The 22847-nt window shown below is 44.0% G+C and overlaps 1 protein-coding gene across 3 annotated transcripts in view; it reads right to left on the bottom strand.

Moving 5' to 3' along the window:
- The window catches only part of scai (suppressor of cancer cell invasion), a 188826-nt gene that overhangs the window by 140932 nt on the left and 25047 nt on the right, over positions 1-22847 (bottom strand). For all 3 annotated transcript variants that reach the window (XR_009792230.1, XM_061800572.1, XM_061800573.1), the window contains exons 4-5: positions 16851-16937; positions 3734-3832 (exon numbers count right to left, since the gene is read on the bottom strand). Coding sequence is in view for 2 of the 3 variants with exons in the window: in XM_061800572.1 (XP_061656556.1) it covers positions 3734-3832; positions 16851-16937 (186 nt within the window). In the remaining variant the exon portion in view is untranslated. The remainder of the gene's footprint in view (positions 1-3733; positions 3833-16850; positions 16938-22847) is intronic.

Below are 22847 nucleotides of genomic sequence, written 5' to 3'. Positions count from 1 at the left end.
TTCGTACTCAAGTATGTCGTACTGAGGCGGCACCAACTAGAGGAGACGAATTCATTGTGTGTTGTTACAGATTTGTCTAATAAAGAGCACACAATTAATGGTCAGAAATAGCCGTATCCGTAATTTCAACATCCTTAGAGAAGACCAGGTCACAGATGTCACCATAAATGTGGGTTGGACTCTTCACATGTTGAGAGACGTCAAATACGTACAGTATTGCAGACTTCTTTTTGTTCACGTTATTGTCAACATGAATGTTAAACGAGACAAAATAGTTGTAGAAATTGTTGTTGTACAAATAACAGCAGTTCTGAACAATCATACAAAATTTTTAGTGGTCTCCAACCTTTTTATCACTGCGGACCGTCAATCCTTGACAATTTTCCCACGGATCGGGGGGGTTTACGTAGATTGTTTGTATTGAATATCGAATATTAATGTTGTTTTCCTTTCGGCTTGTCCCTTTCGGGGTCGCCACAGCGTATCATCTCAGATGAACGCATAAATATGTTTGGCACAATTTTTACGCCGGATGCCCTTCCTGACGCAACCCTTCTCAGAATTTTTTTTATTATTAAACACTCCATGAATGTTTTTCAACAGCTGAAATAAATTTGTCAATTTGAACCATCTCCCAGATGTATGGCTCACACAGTTCCTTTCACTTCGAACAATAATTAGATAAATCTCATCTCCAAATTGCCCTATGCTAGCTATATGTATTTCTTACAATGTATATTAAAATATTCAGTCATCCTCTCTCTTACTCATTCTCAGCTCTTAAATTGTTTTTGTCAGGCTCTTGCATGCTGTTCTTTAATTTAACATTGAAATTAATTATAATTGATTAACATGACGATTGTAAGTTGTCGGTGTCTATGTTAAACATCCATCAATCCATTTTCTACCGCTTCCCCGGGTCGGGTCGCGGGTGAAGTAGCTTCACAAGGGACACCCAGACTTCTCAATCCCCAGCCAATTCTTCCAAGTTTTCTGAAGGGATCCCGAGCCATTCCCAGGCCAACCAAGAGACAGTCTCTCCAGCGTGTCCTGGGTCGTTCCCGGGGTCTCCTTCCAGTGGGACACGCGTGGAGAATCCTCACCTGGGTGGCGTCCGGGAGGCATCAGAGTCAGATGCCCCAGCCACCTCGTCTGGCTCCTCTCAATGTGGAGGAGAAGCGGCTCGACACTGAGCCCACCTCGGATGACCGAGCTTCTCACCCTATCTCTAAGGGAGAGCCTGGACACCTTGTGGAGGAAATTCATTCCGACTGCTTGTATCCGGGATCTTGGAGGTGCTGATTCTCATCCTCGCCGCTTCACACTTGGCTGCGAATCGCTTCAGTGAGCGTTGGAGTTCACGGCTTGATGAGGCCAACAGAACCACATTATCTGCAAAGGAGCACAGATATGATATTGAGGCCATCAAACCGGAGACCCTCTATGCCTCAGGTGCACCTACAGATTCTGTCCATAAAAGTTATGAACAAAATCAGTGACAAAGGTCAGCCTTGGCGGAGTCCAACTCTCACCGGAAATGAGTCCAACTTATAGACAGCAATGCGGACCAAACTCTGACAGCGGTCGTAGAGGGACCTTGTCAAACAACTCCTATCAGAGGGTTTGGTACCCCATACTCCCGAAAACCCCCCACAAGACTCCCCGAGGGACACAGTCGAACGCCTTCTCCAAGTCCACAAAACACATGTAGACCGCATGGGCGAAATCCCATGCACCCTCGAGGATCCTGCCAAGGGTGTAGAGCTGGTTCACTGTTCCACGGCCAGGACGAAAACCAGATTGCTCCTCCTCTCTGACGGACCCTCCTCTCCAGCACCCCTGAATAGACCTTACGAGGGAGGCTGAAGAGTGTGATTCCCCCTATAGTTGCAACAAACCCTCCGGTCCCCCTTCTTAAAAAAGGGGACCAGCACCCCAGTCTGCCAATCCAGAGGCACTGTCCCCAATGTCAACGTGATGTTGTAGAGGTGTGTCAACCAGGACAGGCCCACAACATCCTCAGCCTTTAGGAACTCCAGGCGAATCTCATCTCACCCTGGAGCCCTGCCACCAAGGAGCTTTTTAAACACCTCAGGGACCTCATCCCCAGAGATAGAAGAACCTGCCTGAGAGAACCCAGACTCAGGTTCCTCATGGGAAGGCTTGTTGGTGGAATTGAGGAGGTCTTCGAAGTATTCTCCCCACCGAATCCCAACATCCCGAGTTGAGGTCAGCAGTGCCCATCCCCACTATATACAGTGTTGACGGTGCACTGCTTCCCCCTCTTGAGACGCCGGATGGTGGATCAGAATTCCCTCGAAGCCATCTTGAAGACATTCTCCATGGCCTCACCGAACTCCTCCCACGCCCAGGTTTTTGCTTCAGTGACCCCCCCGCAGCTGCATTCCGTTTGGCCAGCTGGTACTTATCAGCTGCGTCGGGAGTCCCACAGGCCAAAAATGCCTTTATGACTCCTTCTTCAGCGTGACAGCATCCCTCACTGTTGGTGTCCACCAACGTGTTCGGGGTTTGCCGCCACAAAAGGCACGGACCACCTTATGGCAACAGCTCTGGTCGGCCGCCTCAGCAATGGAGGGACGGAACATTAGGGTGCACATTATTAAGATAAGGGGTTAATTGTTTTTTTACAGAGGGTCAGAAAGTTTTCAAATTTTTTTGCGCCTTAATATATTGAATTGACTATAATTGTCATATGAAAACTGGGTTTTTTTAATTTCCTTTGGTTGTCCCTATTAAAATTGGTTTAGTGATGTGAAACATTTATGTGTGATAAATACGCAAAAAAATGAAAAAAAAATCAGGAAGAGGGTCAACACTTTTTCACGGCACTGAATGCAGTTAGATTCATGACAGGTACATAGTGGTGTTTACTGGCCAGTTTTCTTCGTACCACTGTGCGTATGCTATCGATCAGGACGGAGACAAATACTTTCTCATGGCACTGTAGTATTGCATAAATGTTCAACTTCTGCGCAGAACTTTTCTATGGATTTATGAATGAATGAGGCCCAATATTAAATCCCACTTCCAGATTAATTTTCTAAAGTTTCCCTGGTTCGGTTTCTTGATCCTAAATCAACCAATTCATTTTCTTGGTTTACGAATGTTTCAAGTTACAAATGTTAATACAACAAATTATTAATACCTAAAACAAGGTTCCACTGTAGACGGTTCAGAGTATTGGAAAGTGTGGAATAGACGTGACAAGAGTACAGGCAGGCTACAGCAGGTTGAGGAAAGTGTAAAGGGTGATCAGTGACAGAATTGTACCAGCTGAAGTGAAAGAATAGAATTGTAAAATAGTAGCCAAACAGGCCTTGGAGGCGGTAGCAATAACAACACAGAACTGGAGGTTATAAAAATTCAGAGATTTTCTTTGGGAGTGACAAGAGTGGACAGGAATAGGAATTAGCTCATCAGAAGGACAGCACAGAGTGGAAGGTTTGGAGGAGGGACGGTAAATAGATCAGCAGAAAGATGAAGCTGAAAATTGAGCCATCAAGTAGAATGCAAAGAAGGTCAAACAGAAGGTTTACGAATGTGATGAAGGAAAGCTTGCGACTTGCTAGCATTTGATCATAAAATGCAGAGAATGGCAGACATGCAAGAGCATGATAATGCTAAAAATAAGATGAAGGGGGAAAAAGAACAGCAAGATACAATACTGCTATCTTAGGCGAAAATGTACTTCACCTAATTTTTGTCAACAAACCTGTCTTCTCTGTTAACCTGATAGTAGTAAGATCGCTGTCGGATGGCTGAGTAGAAAGAAAATGCCTCGTTCAGGTAACTTGTTTCAGATGTACGTAGGCTGTCAAAGATTGGGGAAAAAATAGAATTGTAAGAAAAAATTAAAGCATTGTGCACTACAGAAAAAACATTCAGTTTTCATAATTTGGCATCTGGATGAACCACCACAGTGGATTTGAAGTAATAACAACCAAAAGTCACATTGTCATCCATCTATTTTCTGTAATGCTTATCCTTCACAGTGTCATGCTGGAGCCCATCCAAGCTAACTGCAGGCAGGAGGTGGGGTACACCCTAAACAGGTTGCAAGCCAACCACAGGTCACATAACAGTGGCTGAAAAAAGTATTAAACACATCACCACTTTTCTCATCGCGGTCCATACATATGATGTGCATCACAAGAGTTCAATTTTGGTCTCATCAAACGAGATTTTAATCTCCCAGTATTTAATTGGCTCTTCCAGTTGTAGTACAACAAACTTTAAAGGAAGACTCACCCCATAATTCTAACCCTAATATGTACAAGAAACCTCTAATGTGAAATAATATTATTACATACATTTTGGACAATGATTGAAAAAAAAAAATTGAAAATAAAGAACATTTTTGAAATCCAAGCAAAATCTGGTTATGTGCCATCTTTCACACCCAGACCAGGAAGAAACATCCTTGACGCCACCCCTGACATCAGCAGTGCTTAGCATTACAGACCATTCGTTCTAAGCGAAGCCAAGATGCCGACGTGTTCTGCACCAAACTGCAACAAATCTGAGAAAACCCACCCAAATTTGTCCTTCTTAACCTCCTCTGAGGTCAACCTGACAGGATAAAACTGTGGCTGTCACAGTTGAGGCTTGTTCATCAGCCGGGGAAATTTGCACGCATCGAGTCATTACTGGTTATTAGCCGCTTAGTTGTAGCCTCTCGTGCTGGTACTGTAGAAGCAACAACATACTTAATGAGGCGGCATGGTGGTGTAGCTGTTTAATCCTGGACCTCCGTGTGTGGAGTTTGCATGTTCTCCCAGTGTCTGCATGTGTGCCCGCAACCCCTGCTGCCCGTTGACAGCTGGGATATGCTCCACCACTCCTGCGATCATTGTGCGGCTAAGAAAATGGATGGATGCATATATACGTGTAAGCACACATTTCCCAGTTACTATTTACGGCGATGCGCGCGTGCATACCCCTCAACCCCTCGCCATCCCTACCGCCGCGAGAGAATGGCTTCTGGAAAAGTACAACTTGGAGTAAAAAAAAAAAAAAAAGTCTGGCCACACCTGCTGTATATTGTCTACATCTAAACCAAATCCTCAGAAAAGCAAACAAATCTCCATGATCCATATAATGGGACTGTTATTGTTCATTGTCAGCGCCATGCCCCTCTTCAACATGTCAAGTTCTGCCTATGTATATTCTTACTCAAACGTAGATTTTGGGGAAAATATTGGTTTGGCCATACTTGCTGTATATTCTCTACATCTAAAACCAGCTCCTCAGAAAAGCATCAAACAAATCTCCACAGTCCATATAATGGGACTATAGTTCATTGTTAGTGCCACGCCCCCTCTTCAACACATCAAGTGCCGGTTGTGTATAATCTGGCTCAACCGCACAAGCTTGAACATTGCACATCATGCTATTTTTGTTTTGATTGTAATTATTTTTCACAAAAATAGGCTACAAAATCAGATAGTGGACGTTTTCTGTCGGTGAAATGTATCAACATGCAATGGGGTGTCACAATAGCAAGCACTGCAGGCGTGGCAAACGCTGGATGGCTGTCAGTTTTTTAGCTGGGCTCAGTGGAATATCTGAGCGAAAGAGAAATTTCGATAATACTTTTCCAATTTAGAAATGTTTCTAGGGGAAATCTGTGGATAATGTTGGCATTAAAAGAAACACTGAACCCTCATCTACTAACTTTTAATGTGTGCTCCCATTCTTATAATTTTGGAGAGAGTCTTCCTTTAAACGAGCTTTGACATGCTTTTTTTCAGCAATGGAATCTTGTGTGGTAAGTGTGCATATACAGTGCTTTGCCACCTTCCGAATTTGTGTTGTTTTATTTTTGTATATCACACACAAAGATGTCAAATCCATCCATTTTCTGAGCCACTTATCCTCACGAGGGTCACGGGAGTGCTGGAGCCAATCCCAGCTGTCAACGGGCATGAGGCAGGGACCCTTGTGAGGACCGATGGATGGAGAGAAATTTTAAATCAAACCAATTTTAATATCACTCAAACCCAAATAAAAAGATGCAGTTTTCAAATGACAATTCAATTAATTAAGGCACAACAAAATCCAAACATTTCTGACCCCCTGTGAATTGGTAATTGCCCCCCACCCCTTGTTAAATCAAAAAAAATCACTGTGACAAATCACAAATTTGGGAAAGGGGAGTTCAATTTCACAAGTCACACCCAAACCCAATTACCACAATACTTGTTGAATCAAGAAATCACCTAAATAGAATTTGTCAGAGAAAATGAAGTAGCCAACAAAAACTCAAGAATGCATGATACCGCAATCCAAAGAAATTACCCAAAAAATGGCACAGGATTTGACAAAAAGAACATTATGCGAACAGTGAAGCATGATGGTGGCAGTATAATGGTCTCGGGATGCTTTGCTGCCTCAGGAAAACTTGCTGTGATGGATGGAACAATGAATTCTCCCGTGTACCGGAAAATCCTGGACAACCCCCAGCCATCAAGTTCATACCCTCAAACTCAAGTGCTCCTGGATCCTGCAGCAGGCCAACGATCCAAAACACACCAGCAAGGCCACCTCGGAATAAGAAAATGTTTAAGGTTTTGGAGTGGCGAAGTAAAAGTCCAGATTTAAATTCAATTGATATGCTGCCTTAAACGGGCAGTTCATGCTAGAAAACCTTGCAATATAGTGAAGTTGAAACAATTGTGCAAAGAAGAGCAGGACAAAATTCCTCCAGTGCGATCACCAATTATCGCAAACGCTTGATTTCAGATATTGCTGCCAACCTGTCATTAGGCTCAGGAGACAATTACTTTTTCCACAGTGGGTCAGAAAGATTTTGAATTTTTTTTTTTTTTGTGCCTTAAGTTGAATTATTTGACAACAGAATTTTGTATTTCCTTGGGTTTTATTTTTCGGGTTTAAATTGTAGTCAAATTGTTTTGATGATTTGAAACTTTTGTGCATGACAAGCGATGCGAAAAAAAAAAAAAAAAAACAGGAAAGGGGCAAATACTTTTTCACAGCACTGTAAGCCATGGCAGAAAAGTGCATTACTCACGGTTCTTCTTGTGACAAAAATAACTTTATTCCAGGTTTTGTTGAAGCTCTCCACACATGGACAATGCTTATAATTATTCCATGCAATCCTCTGTCATAAATCTTGCAAGGAGCAACTGATCGAGGCAGATCTATGGTGATACAGTTTGCTTTATATTTATGTTTTATAGCCTCAACCACGGTTACGGGAACATTCAGATGCTTTGATACGCGCCCACAACCAATTCCATTGTTATGTTTTGCAACAATTATTGAGATGCTCTTGAGACAACTGTCTGCTTTACCCATTTTGACATGTATCTTGACTCACACCTGGCAATGAATACCTTTTTGTAAGCCATCAATTAGGAGTGAACCAGCTGATATTCCTTTGCATAAGGTACTGGATTGCTGTTTCATTATTGATAGATTTGAAGGTGTTGTCTTAGCTTTACATGCCTATTTTCTTCATAGGTTAAATAATTCTCATTTCACATTATTACACACAATTGATGTCATTTGTTCTATTTGTTTTATGTATGGATTATTTGGGTTGTTCCCAACATGTGTCCATCTATCCATCCATTTTAAGAACTGCTGATCCTCATAAGCATTGCGGGTGTGCTAGAGCCTATCCCAGTAATTTTCAGACGGGAGGCAGGGTACACCCTGAACTGGTCACCAGCAATTGTAGGGCACATACAAATGACCATTCACAGTCACATGCACCCCTACGAGTAATTTAGAGTATTCAATTAACCTACTATGCATGTTTCTGGGGGGATGAATTTGAACCCAGGTCTTCAGAAATGTGAGGTGGATATTGAATGGTGTACACATCCTGCTCACAGTTCTGAAATCCTGGGTTCAAATTTGGAAAGGTGTAATAGGCATGTTTTTCCCTGTCCCTGCGTGTTTTTTTTTCATAACTCTGGTTTCCTCGCACATTCTTTACATATATACATACCATAAATATCAAACACAGACACACACACACATACACAAACCTGTTTGACCCATTACCTTATTATGGTTATGAGGGGTTTGTTTGTCCAAGTGAGACTACGAGTTGTATGGGAAAATATGCCCCTGGCAGGGTCACCCATTGCAAACAGGTCCTCAGTGAAGGACCAAAAAAAGCACGGCTTAAATGAATCCTTATGATGATGAAGATAAATTGGTTCCCTTGCCCAAAAATGAGTCACCAGAGCATCCATCTGGAGCCTGGCCTGGAGTGTAGGGTTTGAAAGCGAGCACCTGGTTGCTGCTTCTACACCAATTTGGCCCGCAAAAGCAAGTTAAAATTGCTAATTGTGTTCTCTTGTACGAACATTAAGCCCGGCCGTGCACACCACTAAAGGGCAATTTGTGTCCCCCTTCCAATGGACTCACCACCTGTGGGCGGGGCAATTGGGGGGGTTGGGTGGAGTGTGAGCTGGGCTGTGACCGAAGGCAGTACCATGCCAGTCCAATCACAGACAACAGAGTCAGGGTGTTGTGATGTGGAACGGTACCTCTCTGGCAGTGAAGAAGCCTAAGCTGCTGTGTGAAGTCAAGGAATTCTGACTAGACAGTCTCTGTACACACCTTCGGCTCTGATAATGTCCTCTCAATGGGGTTTGGGCTCTCTTCCACTCTGACATTGCCCATGGTGAGAGGCGCCGAGCTTGTCAGGGTATATTTATTGTTGCCCATCCTGCCGCCTGGAAATTAGGGTTCACCCCAGTGAATGAGTTGGTACCCTCCACCCATCTTCAGGGAGTGGGGTGAATGGGTCCTGACTGCTATGCGTGTCCATGCACCAAACAGCATTTCAGAGTACCCACCCTTTTTGGAGTCCTTGGAGGGGGTGCTGGAGAGTGCTCCCACTAGGCACACCATCGTTCTTCCTGGGGACTGGGCAATAACTGAGACCTGGAAGGGTGTGATTGGGAGGAACGGCCCCCAATGATCTGAAACCTAACAGTTGTGTTATTGACCTTTTGTGCTCATCACGGATTGTATGTTCACTTGGCATAAGGACACCCTATGTCGCAGTTCGATTAGCAATTTTGTGGTTGTGTCATTGGCTTTGCGTCTGCATGTCTTTGACACTCAGGTGAAGAGAGGGGCGTAGTTGTTTCCTAATCACCACCTGGTGGAGTCCTGGCCAGTGAGTTGGGTCCAATGGTGGTCGACTTGATAGGGACAAACAAGCAGGAATCCAGGTCCAGGTCCCAAAGATTAGAATCCAAATCCCGCTCCCTTAACCTCCCGATTCTACGCTCCCTACCAAACAAAATAGCCAATCTTCATCTCGCAAAGACCAGTCAAGACGATAGACATTCCGCCGCCCTTTGGCTTCGTCCATCCATCCATCCATCCATCCATCCATCCATTATTTTCTACCGCTTCTCCCGGTTTGGTCGTGGGGGAAGTAGCTTCAGCAGTGAGACCCAGACTTTACCTTTACCCAGGCACTTCTTCGAGCTCTCCGAGAGATCCTGAGGCCAGCCGAGAGACATAGTCTCTCCACCATGTCCTGGGTCATCCCCGGGTTCTCTATCCGGAGGGACATGCCCAGAAAACCTCACCAGGGAGGCGTCCGGGAGGCATCCGGAACAGATGCCCCAGCCACCTTATCTGGCTCCTCTCAACGCAGAGGAGCAGCAGCTCGACACTGAGCCCCTTCCGGATGACTCTGAAACTGCACAAGGTAACATCCCGTTTCAAAACATCCACCATCATCTCAGTCCTCAAGAAACCTGCACTATCAGCTCTGAATGACAAGAGATTCATCGCCCTGACGTCTTTGGTCAAGTCCTTTGAAAGTCTTATGCTGGACCATCAAAAGCGCGTCGCAGATTCCCTGCTGGATCCCCTGCGGTTTGCCTAATGAGCAAACAGGTCTGTGGATGACGTAGTCAACATGGAACTGGACTTCACCCTAGAATAACTCAACGGTGCAGGGACCTATGCAAGGATTCTGTTCATGGATTTCAACTCTGGGTTCAATATCATCATACCTGAACTGCTCTCCTTCAAGCTTCTCCATCTCAGTCTCTGACCTGCAATTAGCCAGTGGGTTTACAGCTTCCAGACAGGCAGGACACAGCAGGTGAAGCTCAGCGAAAGCACCTCATCTTCGTGCACCACCACCACTGGGCGTCCCAAGGACCTCTTTCCGCTGCTCTTCTCACTCTGTGCCACAAGTGTCAAATTGATCTGGCCCACCACAAGTGTTTATTTGGCCCGCAAAAGCAAGTTAAAATTGCTAATTGTGTTCTCTTGTACTAACATTAATATACTTCCAGCATTTTTTTGTTACCAACCCCACTGTGAAAAGAAATCCAGTTGTTTAAAAATGATTTCTAGGTTTCTAGTTTTTAATTCATCAAGTTGTCATGTAATTAAGTGTGATAATTCCTTTATATAATTTCATAACAGCACTCAGAGGGAGCCATAACCCCGATGTGGCCCATGACAACAATGAGCCACATTGCCTTTTGAAAGTATTCGGCTCCCTTGAACTTTTCAACCTTTTGCCACATTTCAGGCTTTAAACATAAAGGTATAAACTTTTCATTTTTTGTCATCAACGAAAAGTGGGACACAATTGTGAAGTGGAATGAAATTTATTGAATATTTTATACTTTTTTAACAAATAAAAACTGAAAGGTGGGATGTGACATATCATTCGGCCCCTTAACTTTCAGTGCAGCAAACTTACGCCTGAAGTTTAGTGAGGACCTCTAAATGATCCAAATGTTGACTTCTTCTTCTTCTTTTCCTTTCGGCTTGTCCCGTTAGGGGTCGCCACAGCGTGTCATCTTTTGCCATCTTAGCCTATCTCCTGCATCTTCCTCTCTAACCCCAACTGCCCTCATGTCTTCCCTCACCACATCCATAAACCTTCTCTTTGGTCTTCCTCTCGCTCTTTTGCCTGGGAGCTCCATCCTCAGCATCCTTCTACCAATATACTCACTCTCTCGCCTCTGAACATGTCCAAACCATCGAAGTCTGCTCTCTCGAATCTTGTCTCCAAAACATCCAGCTTTGGCTGTCCCTCTAATGAGCTCATTTCTAATCCTATCCAACCTGGTCACTCCGAGCGAGAACCTCAACATCTTCATTTCTGCCACCTCCAGTTCAGATTCCTGTTGTTTCTTCAGTGCCACTGTCTCTAATCCGTACATCATGGCCGGCCTCACCACTGTTTTGTAAACTTTGCCCTTCATCCTAGCAGACACTCTTCTGTCACATAACACACCAGACACCTTTCGCCAGCTGTTCCAACTTGCTTGGACCCGTTTCTTCACTTCCTGACCACACTCTCCATTGCTCTGTATTGTTGACCCCAAGTATTTGAAGTCGTCGACCCTCGCTATCTCTTCTCCCTGTAGCCTCACTCTTCCCCCTCCACTTTTCTCATTCACGCACATATATTCTGTTTTACTTCGGCTAATCTTCAATCCTCTCCTTTCCAGTGCATGTCTCCATCTTTCCAATTGTTCCTCTGCATGCTCCCTGCTTTCACTGCACATGACAATATCATCTGCGAACATCATGGTCCAAGGGGATTCCAGTCTAACCTCATCTGTCAGCCTATCCATTACCACTGCAAACAGGAAGGGGCTCAGAGCTGATCCCTGATGCAGTCCCACCTCCACCTTAAATTCCTCTGTCACACCTAAGGCACACCTCACCATTGTTCTGCTGCCATCATACATGTCCTGTACTATTTTAACATACTTCTCTCTGCCACACCAGACTTACGCATGCAGTACCACAGTTCCTCTCTTGGTATTCTGTCATAGGCTTTCTCTAGATCCACAAAGACGCAATGTAGCTCCTTCTGACCTTCTCTGTACTTTTCCACGAGCATCCTCAAGGCAAATAATGCATCTGTGGTACTCTTTCTAGGCATGAAACCATACTGTTGCTCGCAGATACTTACTTCTGTCCTGAGTCTAGCCTCCACTACTCTTTCCCATAACTTCATTGTGTGGCTCATCAACTTTATTCCTCTATAGTTCCCACAGCTCTGAACATCCCCTTTGTTCTTAAAAATGGGAACTAGAACACTTTTCCTCCATTCTTCAGGCATCTTTTCGCCCGCTAGTATTCTGTTGAATAAGTTGGTCAAAAACTCCACAGCCATCTCTCCAAATTGCTTCCATACCTCTACCGGTATGTCATCAGGACCAACTGCCTTTCCAGTTTTCATCCTTTGTAGTGCCTTTCTGACTTCCCCCTTAGTAATCATTTCCACTTCCTGGTCCTTCACTCTTGCCTCTTCAACTCTTCCTTCTCTCTCATTTTCTTCATTCATCAACTTCTCAAAGTATTCTTTCCATCTATTTAGTACACTACCGGCACCAGTCAACACATTTCCATCTCTATCCTTAATCACCCTGACCTGCTGCACATCCTTCCCATCTCTATCCCTCTGTCTGGCCAACCTGTAGAGATCCTTTTCTCCTTCTTTCGTGTCCAACCTGGTGTACATGTCTTCATATGCCTCTTGTTTAGCCTTTGCCACCTCTACCTTTGCCCTACGTCGCATCTCGATGTACTCCTTTCGCCTCTCCTCAGTCCTCTCAGTATCCCACTTCTTCTTCGCTAATCTCTTTCCTTGTATGACTCCCTGTATTTTGGGGTTCCACCACCAAGTCTCCTTCTCCCCTTTCCTACCAGATGACACACCAAGTACTCTCCTGCCTGTCTCTCTGATCACCTTGGCTGTCGTCGTCCAGTCTTCCGGGAGCTTCGGTTGTCCATCGAGAGCCTGTCTCACCTCTTTCCGGAAGGCTGCACAACATTCTTCCTTTTTCAGCTTCCACCACATGGTTCTCTGCTCTACCTTTGTCTTCTTAATCTTCCTACCCACCACCAGAATCATCCTACATACTACCATCCTATGCTGTCGAGCTACACTCTCCCCTACCACTACTTTACAGTCAGTAACCTCCTTCAGATTACATCGTCTGCACAAAATATAATCTACCTGCGTGGTTCTACCTCCGCTCTTGTAGGTCACTATATGTTCCTCCCTCTTCTGGAAATAAGTGTTCACTACAGCCATCTCCATCCTTTTTGCAAAGTCCACCACCATCTGCCCTTCAAAGTTCCTTTCCTGGATGCCGTACTTACCCATCACTTCTTCATCGCCCCTGTTTCCTTTACCAATATGTCCATTACAATCTGCACCAATCACAACTCTCTCGCTGTCTGGGATGCTCAGAACTACTTCATCTAGTTCCTTCCAGAATTTCTCTTTCAACTCTAGGTCACATCCTACCTGTGGTGCATAGCCGCTAACCACATTATACATAACACCCTCAATTTCAAATTTTAGTCTCATCACTCGATCTGATACTCTTTTCACCTCCAAGACATTCTTAGCCAGCTCTTCCTTTAAAATAACCCCTACTCCATTTCTCTTCCCATCTACTCCGTGGTAGAATAATTTAAACCCTGCTCCCAAACTTCTAGCCTTACTACCTTTCCACCTGCTCTCTTGGATGCACAGAATATCAACCTTTCTCCTAATCATCATGTCAACCAACTCCTGTGCTTTTCCTGTCATAGTCCCAACATTCAAAGTCCCTACACTCAGTTGTAGGCTCTGTGCATTCCTCTTTTTCTTCTGACGCTGGATCCGGTTTCCTCCTCTTCTTTGTCTTCGACCCACAGTAGCTGAATTTCCACCGACGCCCTGCAGGTTAGCAGTGCCGGGGGCGGGCGTTGTTAACCCGGACCACGACCGATCCGGTATGGGATTCTTTAGATGAACGCTCATATTTGTTTGGCACAGTTTTTACGCCGGATGCCCTTCCTGACGCAACCCTCTGCATTTATCCGGGCTTGGGACCGGCCTACAGATTGCACTGGTTTGTGCCCCCATAGGGCTGCATTGATCCAAATGTTGACTGATGATGATAAATAGAATCCACCTGTGTGTAATCAAGTCTTCGCATAAATGCACCTGCTCTGTGATTGTCTCAGGGTTCTGTTTAAAGTACAGAAAGCATCATGAAGACCAAAGAACACACCAGGCAGGTCCGAGATACTGTTGTGGAGAAAATTAAAGCCAGATTTGGACACAAAAACATTTCCCAAGCTTTAAAAATCTCAAAGAGCACTGTGCAAGCAATCATATTGAAACGGAAGGAGTACCAAACCATTGTAAATCTACCAAGACCCGGCCGTCCCTCTAAACTTTCACCTTAAACAAGGAGAAGGCTGATCAGAGATGCAGCCTAGAGGCCCATGATCACTCTGGATGAACTGCAGAAATCTACAGCAGAGGTGGGAGAGTCTGTCCATAGATCAACAATCAGTTGTACACTGCACAAATCTGGCCTTTATGGAAGAGTGGCAAGAAGAAAGCCATTTCTCAAAGATATCGATAAAAAATTTCATTCAAAGTTTGCCACAAGCCACCTGGGAGAAACACCCAACATGTGGAAGAAGGTGCTCTGGTCAAATGAAACTAAAATGGAACTTTTTGACCAAGATGCAAAACAATATGTTTGGTGTAAAGCAACATCTCATCACCCTGAACACACAATCCCCACTGTCAAACATGGTGGTGGCAGCCTCATGGTTTGGGCCTGCTTTTCTTCAGGAGGGACAGGGAAGATTGTTAAAATTGATGGGAAGATGAATGGAGCCAAATATAGGACCATTCTGGAAGAAAATCTGGTGGAGTCTGCAAAAGACCTGAGACTCGGACTGGGACAGAGATTTGTCTTCCAACAGGACAATGAGCCAAAACAAAGCCAAGCCTACAATAGAATGGTTCACAAATAAACGTAGCCAGGTGTTAGAATGGCCAAGTCAAAGTCCAGACCTGAATCCAATCGAGAATCTGTGGGCAGAGCTGAAGACTGTTGTTCACAAATGCTCTCCATCCAACCTCACTGAACTGGAGCTGTTTTGCAAGGAAGAATGGGCAACAATTTCAGTCTCTCGATGTGCAAAACTGACAGAGACATACCCCAAGCGACACACAGCTTCAATTGCAGCAAAAGTTGGCGCTACAAAGTATTAACGCAAGGGGGCCGAATAATATTGCATGCCCCACTTTTCAGGTTTTTATTTGTAAAAAAAAATGTTAAGTATCCAATAAATTTCGTTCCACTTCACGATTTTGTCCCACTTGTTGATTTTTGACAAAAAAACTAAATTTTATATCCTTAGGTTTGAAACCTGAAATGCAGCTAAAGGTTGAAAAGTTCAAGGGTGCCGAATACTTTCACACACAACTGTATATCACCCTGCTCTACAGAAATGACTTCACCTCAACCGGCTGTCAAACTCCTTAAGTTTGCAGACAACACCACAGTCATTGGGCCTCATCAAAGACAGTGATGGGTCTGCATATCAACAGGAAATGAAGCGGGTGGAGCTGCGGTGCACAATTATTATTATTATTGCACAATTCTCAACAAAAATCTATCAGCAAGACGACATTACCGGTAACCTCTTAGTCCTCAGTATTTTTATGTCTCAAAGGCACTCATGTTCAACTGTGAGAGAGCAGCTCGACCTTGCAGAGACAAATTCCTTGTGTTTTGACACAGTTGTGAAATAGAGAGATAGAGATTCTTATCTTGATGATTTTGATTGTGATTCCTCAGACTCCCTGTTAAGGACTGTTTAGAGATTCTGGAGAGGTGAATCTGTCAGAAAGTCAACTTTCAGATTCAGGAAAAGCTGTGTGGTTGTTGTCCTTGCCATTAAACAGTGGAAATTAAAAAGTACCAACCATATAAAAACTGTGGCGACAGTGAAATGCATTTCTTGGTACTATTATGGTACTCTACGGTCATTGCATTGTATACTTGTATCATTGCATTTTCCAATTGCTTAGCTGTGTTTATTGATTAACGAGCAGTCTATGTGATCGGTAAAATAACTTTAAACTGCTCGACTGCTCTTTGTATGAACAACTAGCCATAAATATGAACTTGGTGAAAAATATAGATGACTAAAATGTAACTGTTGTTTTTTTGAAGAATGAACTGTAATGTGACGACTTTGCTGGGAAGTTATTTTGCTTGTCACTCATTTTGGCAGCATTTTGGAGTAACGCATCACTACTTGTAAGTTTTACACACGCTGTATCAGTCTGTCATGCTGAAGAAGGTCAATCTATGTTTCTACCCTCAGCTATGGTCAGGAGCTGCGGGTTGTGTCTGAAAGAAGAAGGTAGCAGATACAAGCACAAAGCACAAAATGAGTTTACCCTGGAGGGTGTCCAGGCTCTCCCCTCAAGATAGGGTGAGAAGCTCAATCATCAAAGAGAGGCTCAAAGTAGAGCCGCATCGAGAGGAGCTATAAGAGGTGTCTGGGTTATCTGGTTAAGATGTCTCCGGAACACCTCCCTGGTGAGGTGTTCTGGGCTCGTCCCATTGAGGGGAGGCCCTAGAGACGACATAAGACATGCTGGAGAGACTGCCCGCAAACTGGCCAATGAACATCTTATCATGCCCCTGGAAAAGCTGTACAAGTAGCTTGGAAGATGGAAGTCTGGACTTCCGTGCTGAAGCTGCTGCCACCACAACCCAACCTTGGATAAGCAGGGGATAGATGCATCTATAGATCGATTCCCTGAAATTAAAGCTGAAAGTAAGCAGTTTCATTTCAAAACCATTGTGGTGGTGTTTATGGTCAAAAAGATGAGAATTCTGACAATGCACCAATATTTATGAACCTGAGACTAATTTTTGAACAAACTTTGAATGAAAGATCTGTAATTCAAAAAATGGCAAATGAATGCAACTCAGTATGAAATTCTGCATCCAAAGGAAAAAAATAAACATTGTATGACTTACTAGTAGTGGTAGTAAAGCTGTCCAATTTTGGATGCCACTTCCCCAATCTGCCATCTTTTCAAGCCGTAGCGACTGTCCAGAATCTGCCTGTCAAAAAAAATACATTTATAAGCAACAAATCCTACATACAGGATCAATATTCATTATTTATAGATTAATATATTATATATAACATAATATAATGTTCAATATTTGTTTCCATAGCTATATGTAACATATCTATAGTACTGTTCAAAATAATAGCAGTCCAATGGGACAAACCAGATGAATCCACATTTTCAGGATATTTTTTAATTGGTACAAGTCAAAAGTTAAGCAGGTGCAGTAGTTCCTCAGAAAACCAACAAGACCCAGCATTAATAACATACACACTTAAGGCTGTGCAGTTGGGCAATTTGTTCAAAGGTGTGTGTTGAAAAAAAAAAAGTCTGTCATTGACTGAAGAAACTCAAAACTATTTTGTACAAACTTCTTTGTTTGTGGGATTTACCAATCCTTTGAATCACTAAACAAATATTTAGTTGTACGACCACATGGATTTTTTATAATGGTTAAACATCCGTGTGGAATCAAGTAAACCAAACTTGTGGCACCTTTCATTTGTTTTTCCACTTCAAGATTCTTTAAATATTCCACAATTCATTTACATTTCTTGGTTTTGCTTGAGAATTTTTTTTTTTTATGTCACCCCAAAAGTTCTCAATAGGAATGATGTTCGGAGATTGAGCTGGCCACTCCATGACATTAACATGACATTTGGAACCAAGACTTTGCATGTTTACTAGTGTATTTGTAGTCGTCTTGTTGAAACACACATTTCAAGGGCATCTCCACTTCAGCATAAGACATGACCTCTGTGACATATGGAAACCGATCTATGATCCCTGGTATGCAATAAATAGGCCCAACACCATAGTAGGCAAAACATGCTCATATCAAGATGCTTGCACCACCGTGCTTTACTGTCTGCACTGTGTGTTACAATTCAGAGTTTGGGGGTCGTCTCTCAAACTATCTGTGGCCCCTACACACAAAAAAAACAATAATTTTACTCTCACAACAAAATGTTCCTCTATTTCTCTTTAGGCGAGTTAATTTGTTCTTTGGCAAATTGCAGCCTCTTCTGCACATGCCTTTTTTAACAGAAGGACTTTGCATGGGATTCGTGTAACTACAGTGAAGAAAATAAGTATTTTAACACCCTGCTATATTGCAAGTTCTCCCACTTAGAAATCATGGAGGGGTCTGAAATTGTCATCGCAGGTGCATGTCCACTCAGAGAGATAATCTAAAAACATCACAGTATATGATTTTTTTTTTAACGATTTGTGTGACACAGCTGCAAATAAGTATTTGAACAAAAGAAAAAAAACAACTCAATATTTGGTGCAGTTGCCTTTGTTTGCAATTATAGAGGTCAAACATTTCCTGCAGTTGTTCACTGGGTTTGCACACTGCAGGAGGGATTTTGACCTACTCCTCCACACAGATCTCTAGATTAGACATGTTTCGGGGCTGTCACTGAGACACACGGAGTTTCAGCTCCCTCCAAACATTTTCTATTGGCTTTAGGTCTGGAGACTGGCTAGGCCACGCCAGAACCTTGATATGCTTCTTACAGAGCCAGTCCTTGGTTTCCCTGGCTGTGTACTTTGGGTCATTGTCATGTTGAAAGACCCAGCCACGACCCATCTTCAATGCTCTGACTGAGGGAAAGTGGTTGTTCCCCAAAATCTCACAATACATGGCCATGGTCATCCTCTCCTTAATATAGCGCAGTCGTCCTATCATCCAAATGGTCATTGGCAAACTTAAAGGTCAAGTGTCATCCCTATAAACATCCTGAAATAGATACTGTATTGAGAAATACATATTACATTATTCACTTCAATGTCTATACGAAAAAAATAAATGTGAGCAGAGAGCGCGTCATCCCTGCGCAAAGTTGCAGAAGTGTCATTTTACGACATCCAAGTGCTCGCCATATCGGCTGGATCCTCTGTCCGTGACGTCACCAGGACATTCGCCAATGAAAACACGCGGTGCACCCTACTATGGGAGACGAATACACCCCTTCTGACACGGAAGCTCTTTTCGAAAAGGAGAACACCACACAACTGAGTGAAGTTACCGGGGCAATATTACACTATTGTTTCGGATTCAGATGATATGCGATCACGGCCAAACCGCCTCCCCGTTCGATCCACTTCCGCAGTGGAGATGAGCTATCGTGGCTCATCGCAGCTGGCCGGTGTGGCTCATTTTCGGCGCCAAGGTTGCTTATCATGGAGCCTGCTTTAGGGGGTTGTTCATAGCCGCTGCAGTACGCGATGAACAACACCATCAAGCCGCGTCACTTTACTGCATTGTCGTCGCACGCGGCTGAGAGAGGCATTGTCGTCTACATTCTTCAGAGCAGCCACTGTCCGCAAGCCCGACACGCAGCCTTCGCCGAAGCCGTGACCACTGCCGGTGTGGCTCATTTTTGGCGCAGTGGTGGCTTATAATGGAGCCGAGCCATGCTGCTTTAGGGGGTTGTTCATAGACGCCGCAGTACACAATGGACAACACCGTCGAGCCGGGGCGCTATACTGCACACACGCGGCTGAGTGAGGCATTGTCTGCTGCATTCTTCAGAGCCGCCGCTGTCCACGAGCCCAAAGCGCAGCCTTCGCTGGCGAAGCGACGCAGCAGCCCGACGCCGTCCGACGCGCAAATTGACAGATTTCGTACGTGGATCTTTTGTTACATTATGAGAGACCGATTACGTGGTCCGCCCCAAACTATTATTTTTTTTAGTAGCTGTATACACACCTACCTGTCATTTGAAACCCACGAAGCTCTCGTCCTCTGCACCTGTGCAATCAATTTTTCACGACAAACCAGGTCTCTTGGAAACAATTTATTAAGGGTAAATCCTTTCTCCTGAGTGTTCAAGCAATGTCCAGCAATGCAACGAGCCGGCATTTTAGCTAACACGAAGGAACAACGAGCTACCTTCCCGGAGGTAAAACTAATGGAAACAAACGAGTCCACTTAGGGGCGCTTTTGTCCTTTACGTCACCTCCTGTTTCTTCTCGAAAACAAATCCCTCGAGAGGATTTTCATGGCGGGCGTTACAAAAAGCTGCATACGTCAAACTCATGTTTTGTGGTGAAAAAACGCATGGGCCCATATTGGGTGCTGTTTTTTCATTAATAATATACTAAAAATCATCCATTTCATGACAGTGGCCATTTAAGATGGGCCTTGACATGTGCTGGTTTAAGCAGGGGAACCTTCCATGCTATGCATGATTTCAAACCTTGACGTCTTAGTGTATTACCAGCAGTCACCTTGGAAACGCTGGTCCCAGCTCTTTTCAGGTTATTGACCAAGTCCTGTCTTGTAGTTCTGGGCTGAGGTGATATCTTGCATGGGGCTCCACTCCGATTGAGATTGACTGCCATGTTTAGCTTCTTCGATTTTCTTATGATTGCTCGAACAGTGGACCTTCTTTCACCAAGCTGCTTGGCAATGGACCTTTCAGACTGGCCATCTTCAGCTCCGCCCCCCTTAACAACAGTTGCCATGCCCTACAATCTTCCAAAATGGCGACTGAACACAATAGGTTTGAACTTGATCATCTATCGTGTATTCCAGATAATATTGGGGTATGTATTTTGCCAAATGCGTCACACTTCTCCAAGGGAGTTCTAGAGAGAAGTCTCAACAATTTCATGCAAGGATATGCACACGGAATTAAGATTTTGGACGGAGCAGAAAGCAATGTCAGAGTTACAGTGAAACGTTGGCGATCGATGCAACAAAGTTTGACGCCTCACAATCTTCATATTGAAATCCAACAGGATAAAATTGTGGAATCATACTGAGCATGTAAAGCAGGGTGAGTACTCTACTTGGAAAGATCACTACATGTCATTGTAGTCTTTATAAGTGATTGGGTGTATTCATTTGACTTGGGTCGTAATAGAACCCAGTGATATGGCTTTAAAGTCCGATGTGATACAAATAGGCAAATAGACATTTCTCTTGCATAACATCGCACATTTACGTATTACGAACTCGACTCGCTAGCATAAAACATTACACACTTCATTCAGCAGGTCAGTGATACAATAAAGTGAAAGTTGTTCTGCAATGTATAAAGCATCAAACTCAGAGAAGATACTTCTCCCTCACTTACCTTTGAACATACAGCCTTGTGTTTGTTGTTATCCACACACAAGTTGTACATGCGCTCTTCCGCGAGCCTTAATCCATGGTAGACACTTCCTCAACTGTGTTTTAGGCTTTGGAAAATGAATCAACCGGGCCCCTTGTAACCTAGTCGGATATCTTTCATCAGAACTGCACGTTCCTCAAGCGCATCTGAGGACCATTTTGTTCGTAACATTAACTTGTCCAAGTGCATGGATGGATGGATGGATGGATGGATAGATAGATAGATAGATAGATAGATAGATAGATAGATAGATAGATAGATAGATAGATAGATAGATAGATAGATAGATAGATAGATAGATAGATAGATATAGATAGATAGATAGATAGATAGATAGATAGATAGATAGATAGATAGATAGATAGATAGATAGATAGATAGATAGATAGAACCGAGTACAGTGCAAGAAATATTTGGAGCTGACCTCACCTGTGTTGGCAACTTATTCCATTTGTGTGCAGCATAATATCTTAATACTCCTTCACCACTGATGGTAAAGCTTGCCTTGAGTGCCTCCATCTCCTTGTCTCTACTCCTTCCCAGGCCAACCACTGTCCTTGCTTCGCCTACGACACAGTTTAGGCGCACCTTTTTGCTTCCTCTTCCCGATGAACCTCCTGTACCACCATCTTATGCCGCTGAGCAGTCCTGGCTTTGCTCCATATTGCTGACCCCAAACCCAAGGGCACTCCTCCCCTCCTGCACTTAGCCAATAATGTCCTTGACAGTAGAATTTCAGACAGCGAATTGTAGCAAATATTTAAAATGTGATCACTTTATATTTCAAATTCAAATCCTGTTTTGTGTGGCATTTGAAATTTAAATCCTGGTGGCACTAATTTACTTCCATAATCTCAGCAGCTCTTGTGACAACCCATGCTCCCTCAGAAGCCCCAAGAAGTACATCATTTGCTGGGCTTTTTTAAGGATGGAGTTAATGTTCATCCCCCACTTCAAGTCCTATGAGACTGTAATTCCAAAGAATTTGAAGGTCTCAACGATTGACACAAGACTGTTGGACAGCGTCAGGGGCAGCTGTGGTGATGGATGTCTCCTGAAGCCCACAATCATCTCCACAATCTTTAGAGTGTTCAACGCCAGGTTGTGTTGACCACACCAAAGCTCCAGACTTGCCACCTCCTGTCGATACGCAGACTCCTTGCCGTCTTTCAAACTTCAGGAGTTTGACAGTCGGATGCCACGAGGTGCAGTTATTCATGTAGAGCGAGAAAAGCAGAGGGGTGAGGACACAATCTTGGGGTGGCCCGGTGCTGATATTGTGCGTGGATGAGGTGGTGTCCTCCAACCACACCTGCTGTGTCCTGCCCGTCAGGAAGTTGTTGATCCACTCGGAGATGGCAGGCGAGACGCTGAGCTGGAGAAGTTTCGAGGAGAGGAGCTCAAGAATGATGGTGTTAAACGCAGAGCTGAAGTCCACGAACAGGATCCTCGCTGTCAAGATGTTAAAGTATGAAATGCAGACCGATGATGACGGGATTATCCGCAGTCCTGTTGGTTTGATAGGCAAACTGCAGTGGGCCCAGTTGGGGACCTGTGACCCTCTTTAGATGGTCCAGCACAAGGCGTTCAAAGAACTTCATGACCACAGATGTCAATGCAACAGGCCTGTAGTAAAGACCTGAGACTGCTGCTTTTTGGAGGGACGGTATAATGTGGAGCGTTTGAAGCAGGTTGGCACTTCACACAGTTGTAGAGACCTGTTGAAGATCTTTGTGAAGACAGGAGCAAGTTGGTCTGCGCAGACTTTGAGG

The sequence above is a fragment of the Syngnathoides biaculeatus genome, chromosome 17, assembly GCF_019802595.1.
Source record: "Syngnathoides biaculeatus isolate LvHL_M chromosome 17, ASM1980259v1, whole genome shotgun sequence".
NCBI lineage: Eukaryota > Metazoa > Chordata > Actinopteri > Syngnathiformes > Syngnathidae > Syngnathoides > Syngnathoides biaculeatus.
Note: the sequence above shows the minus strand (reverse complement) of the source record. Positions and strands in the feature narration are given on the sequence as shown.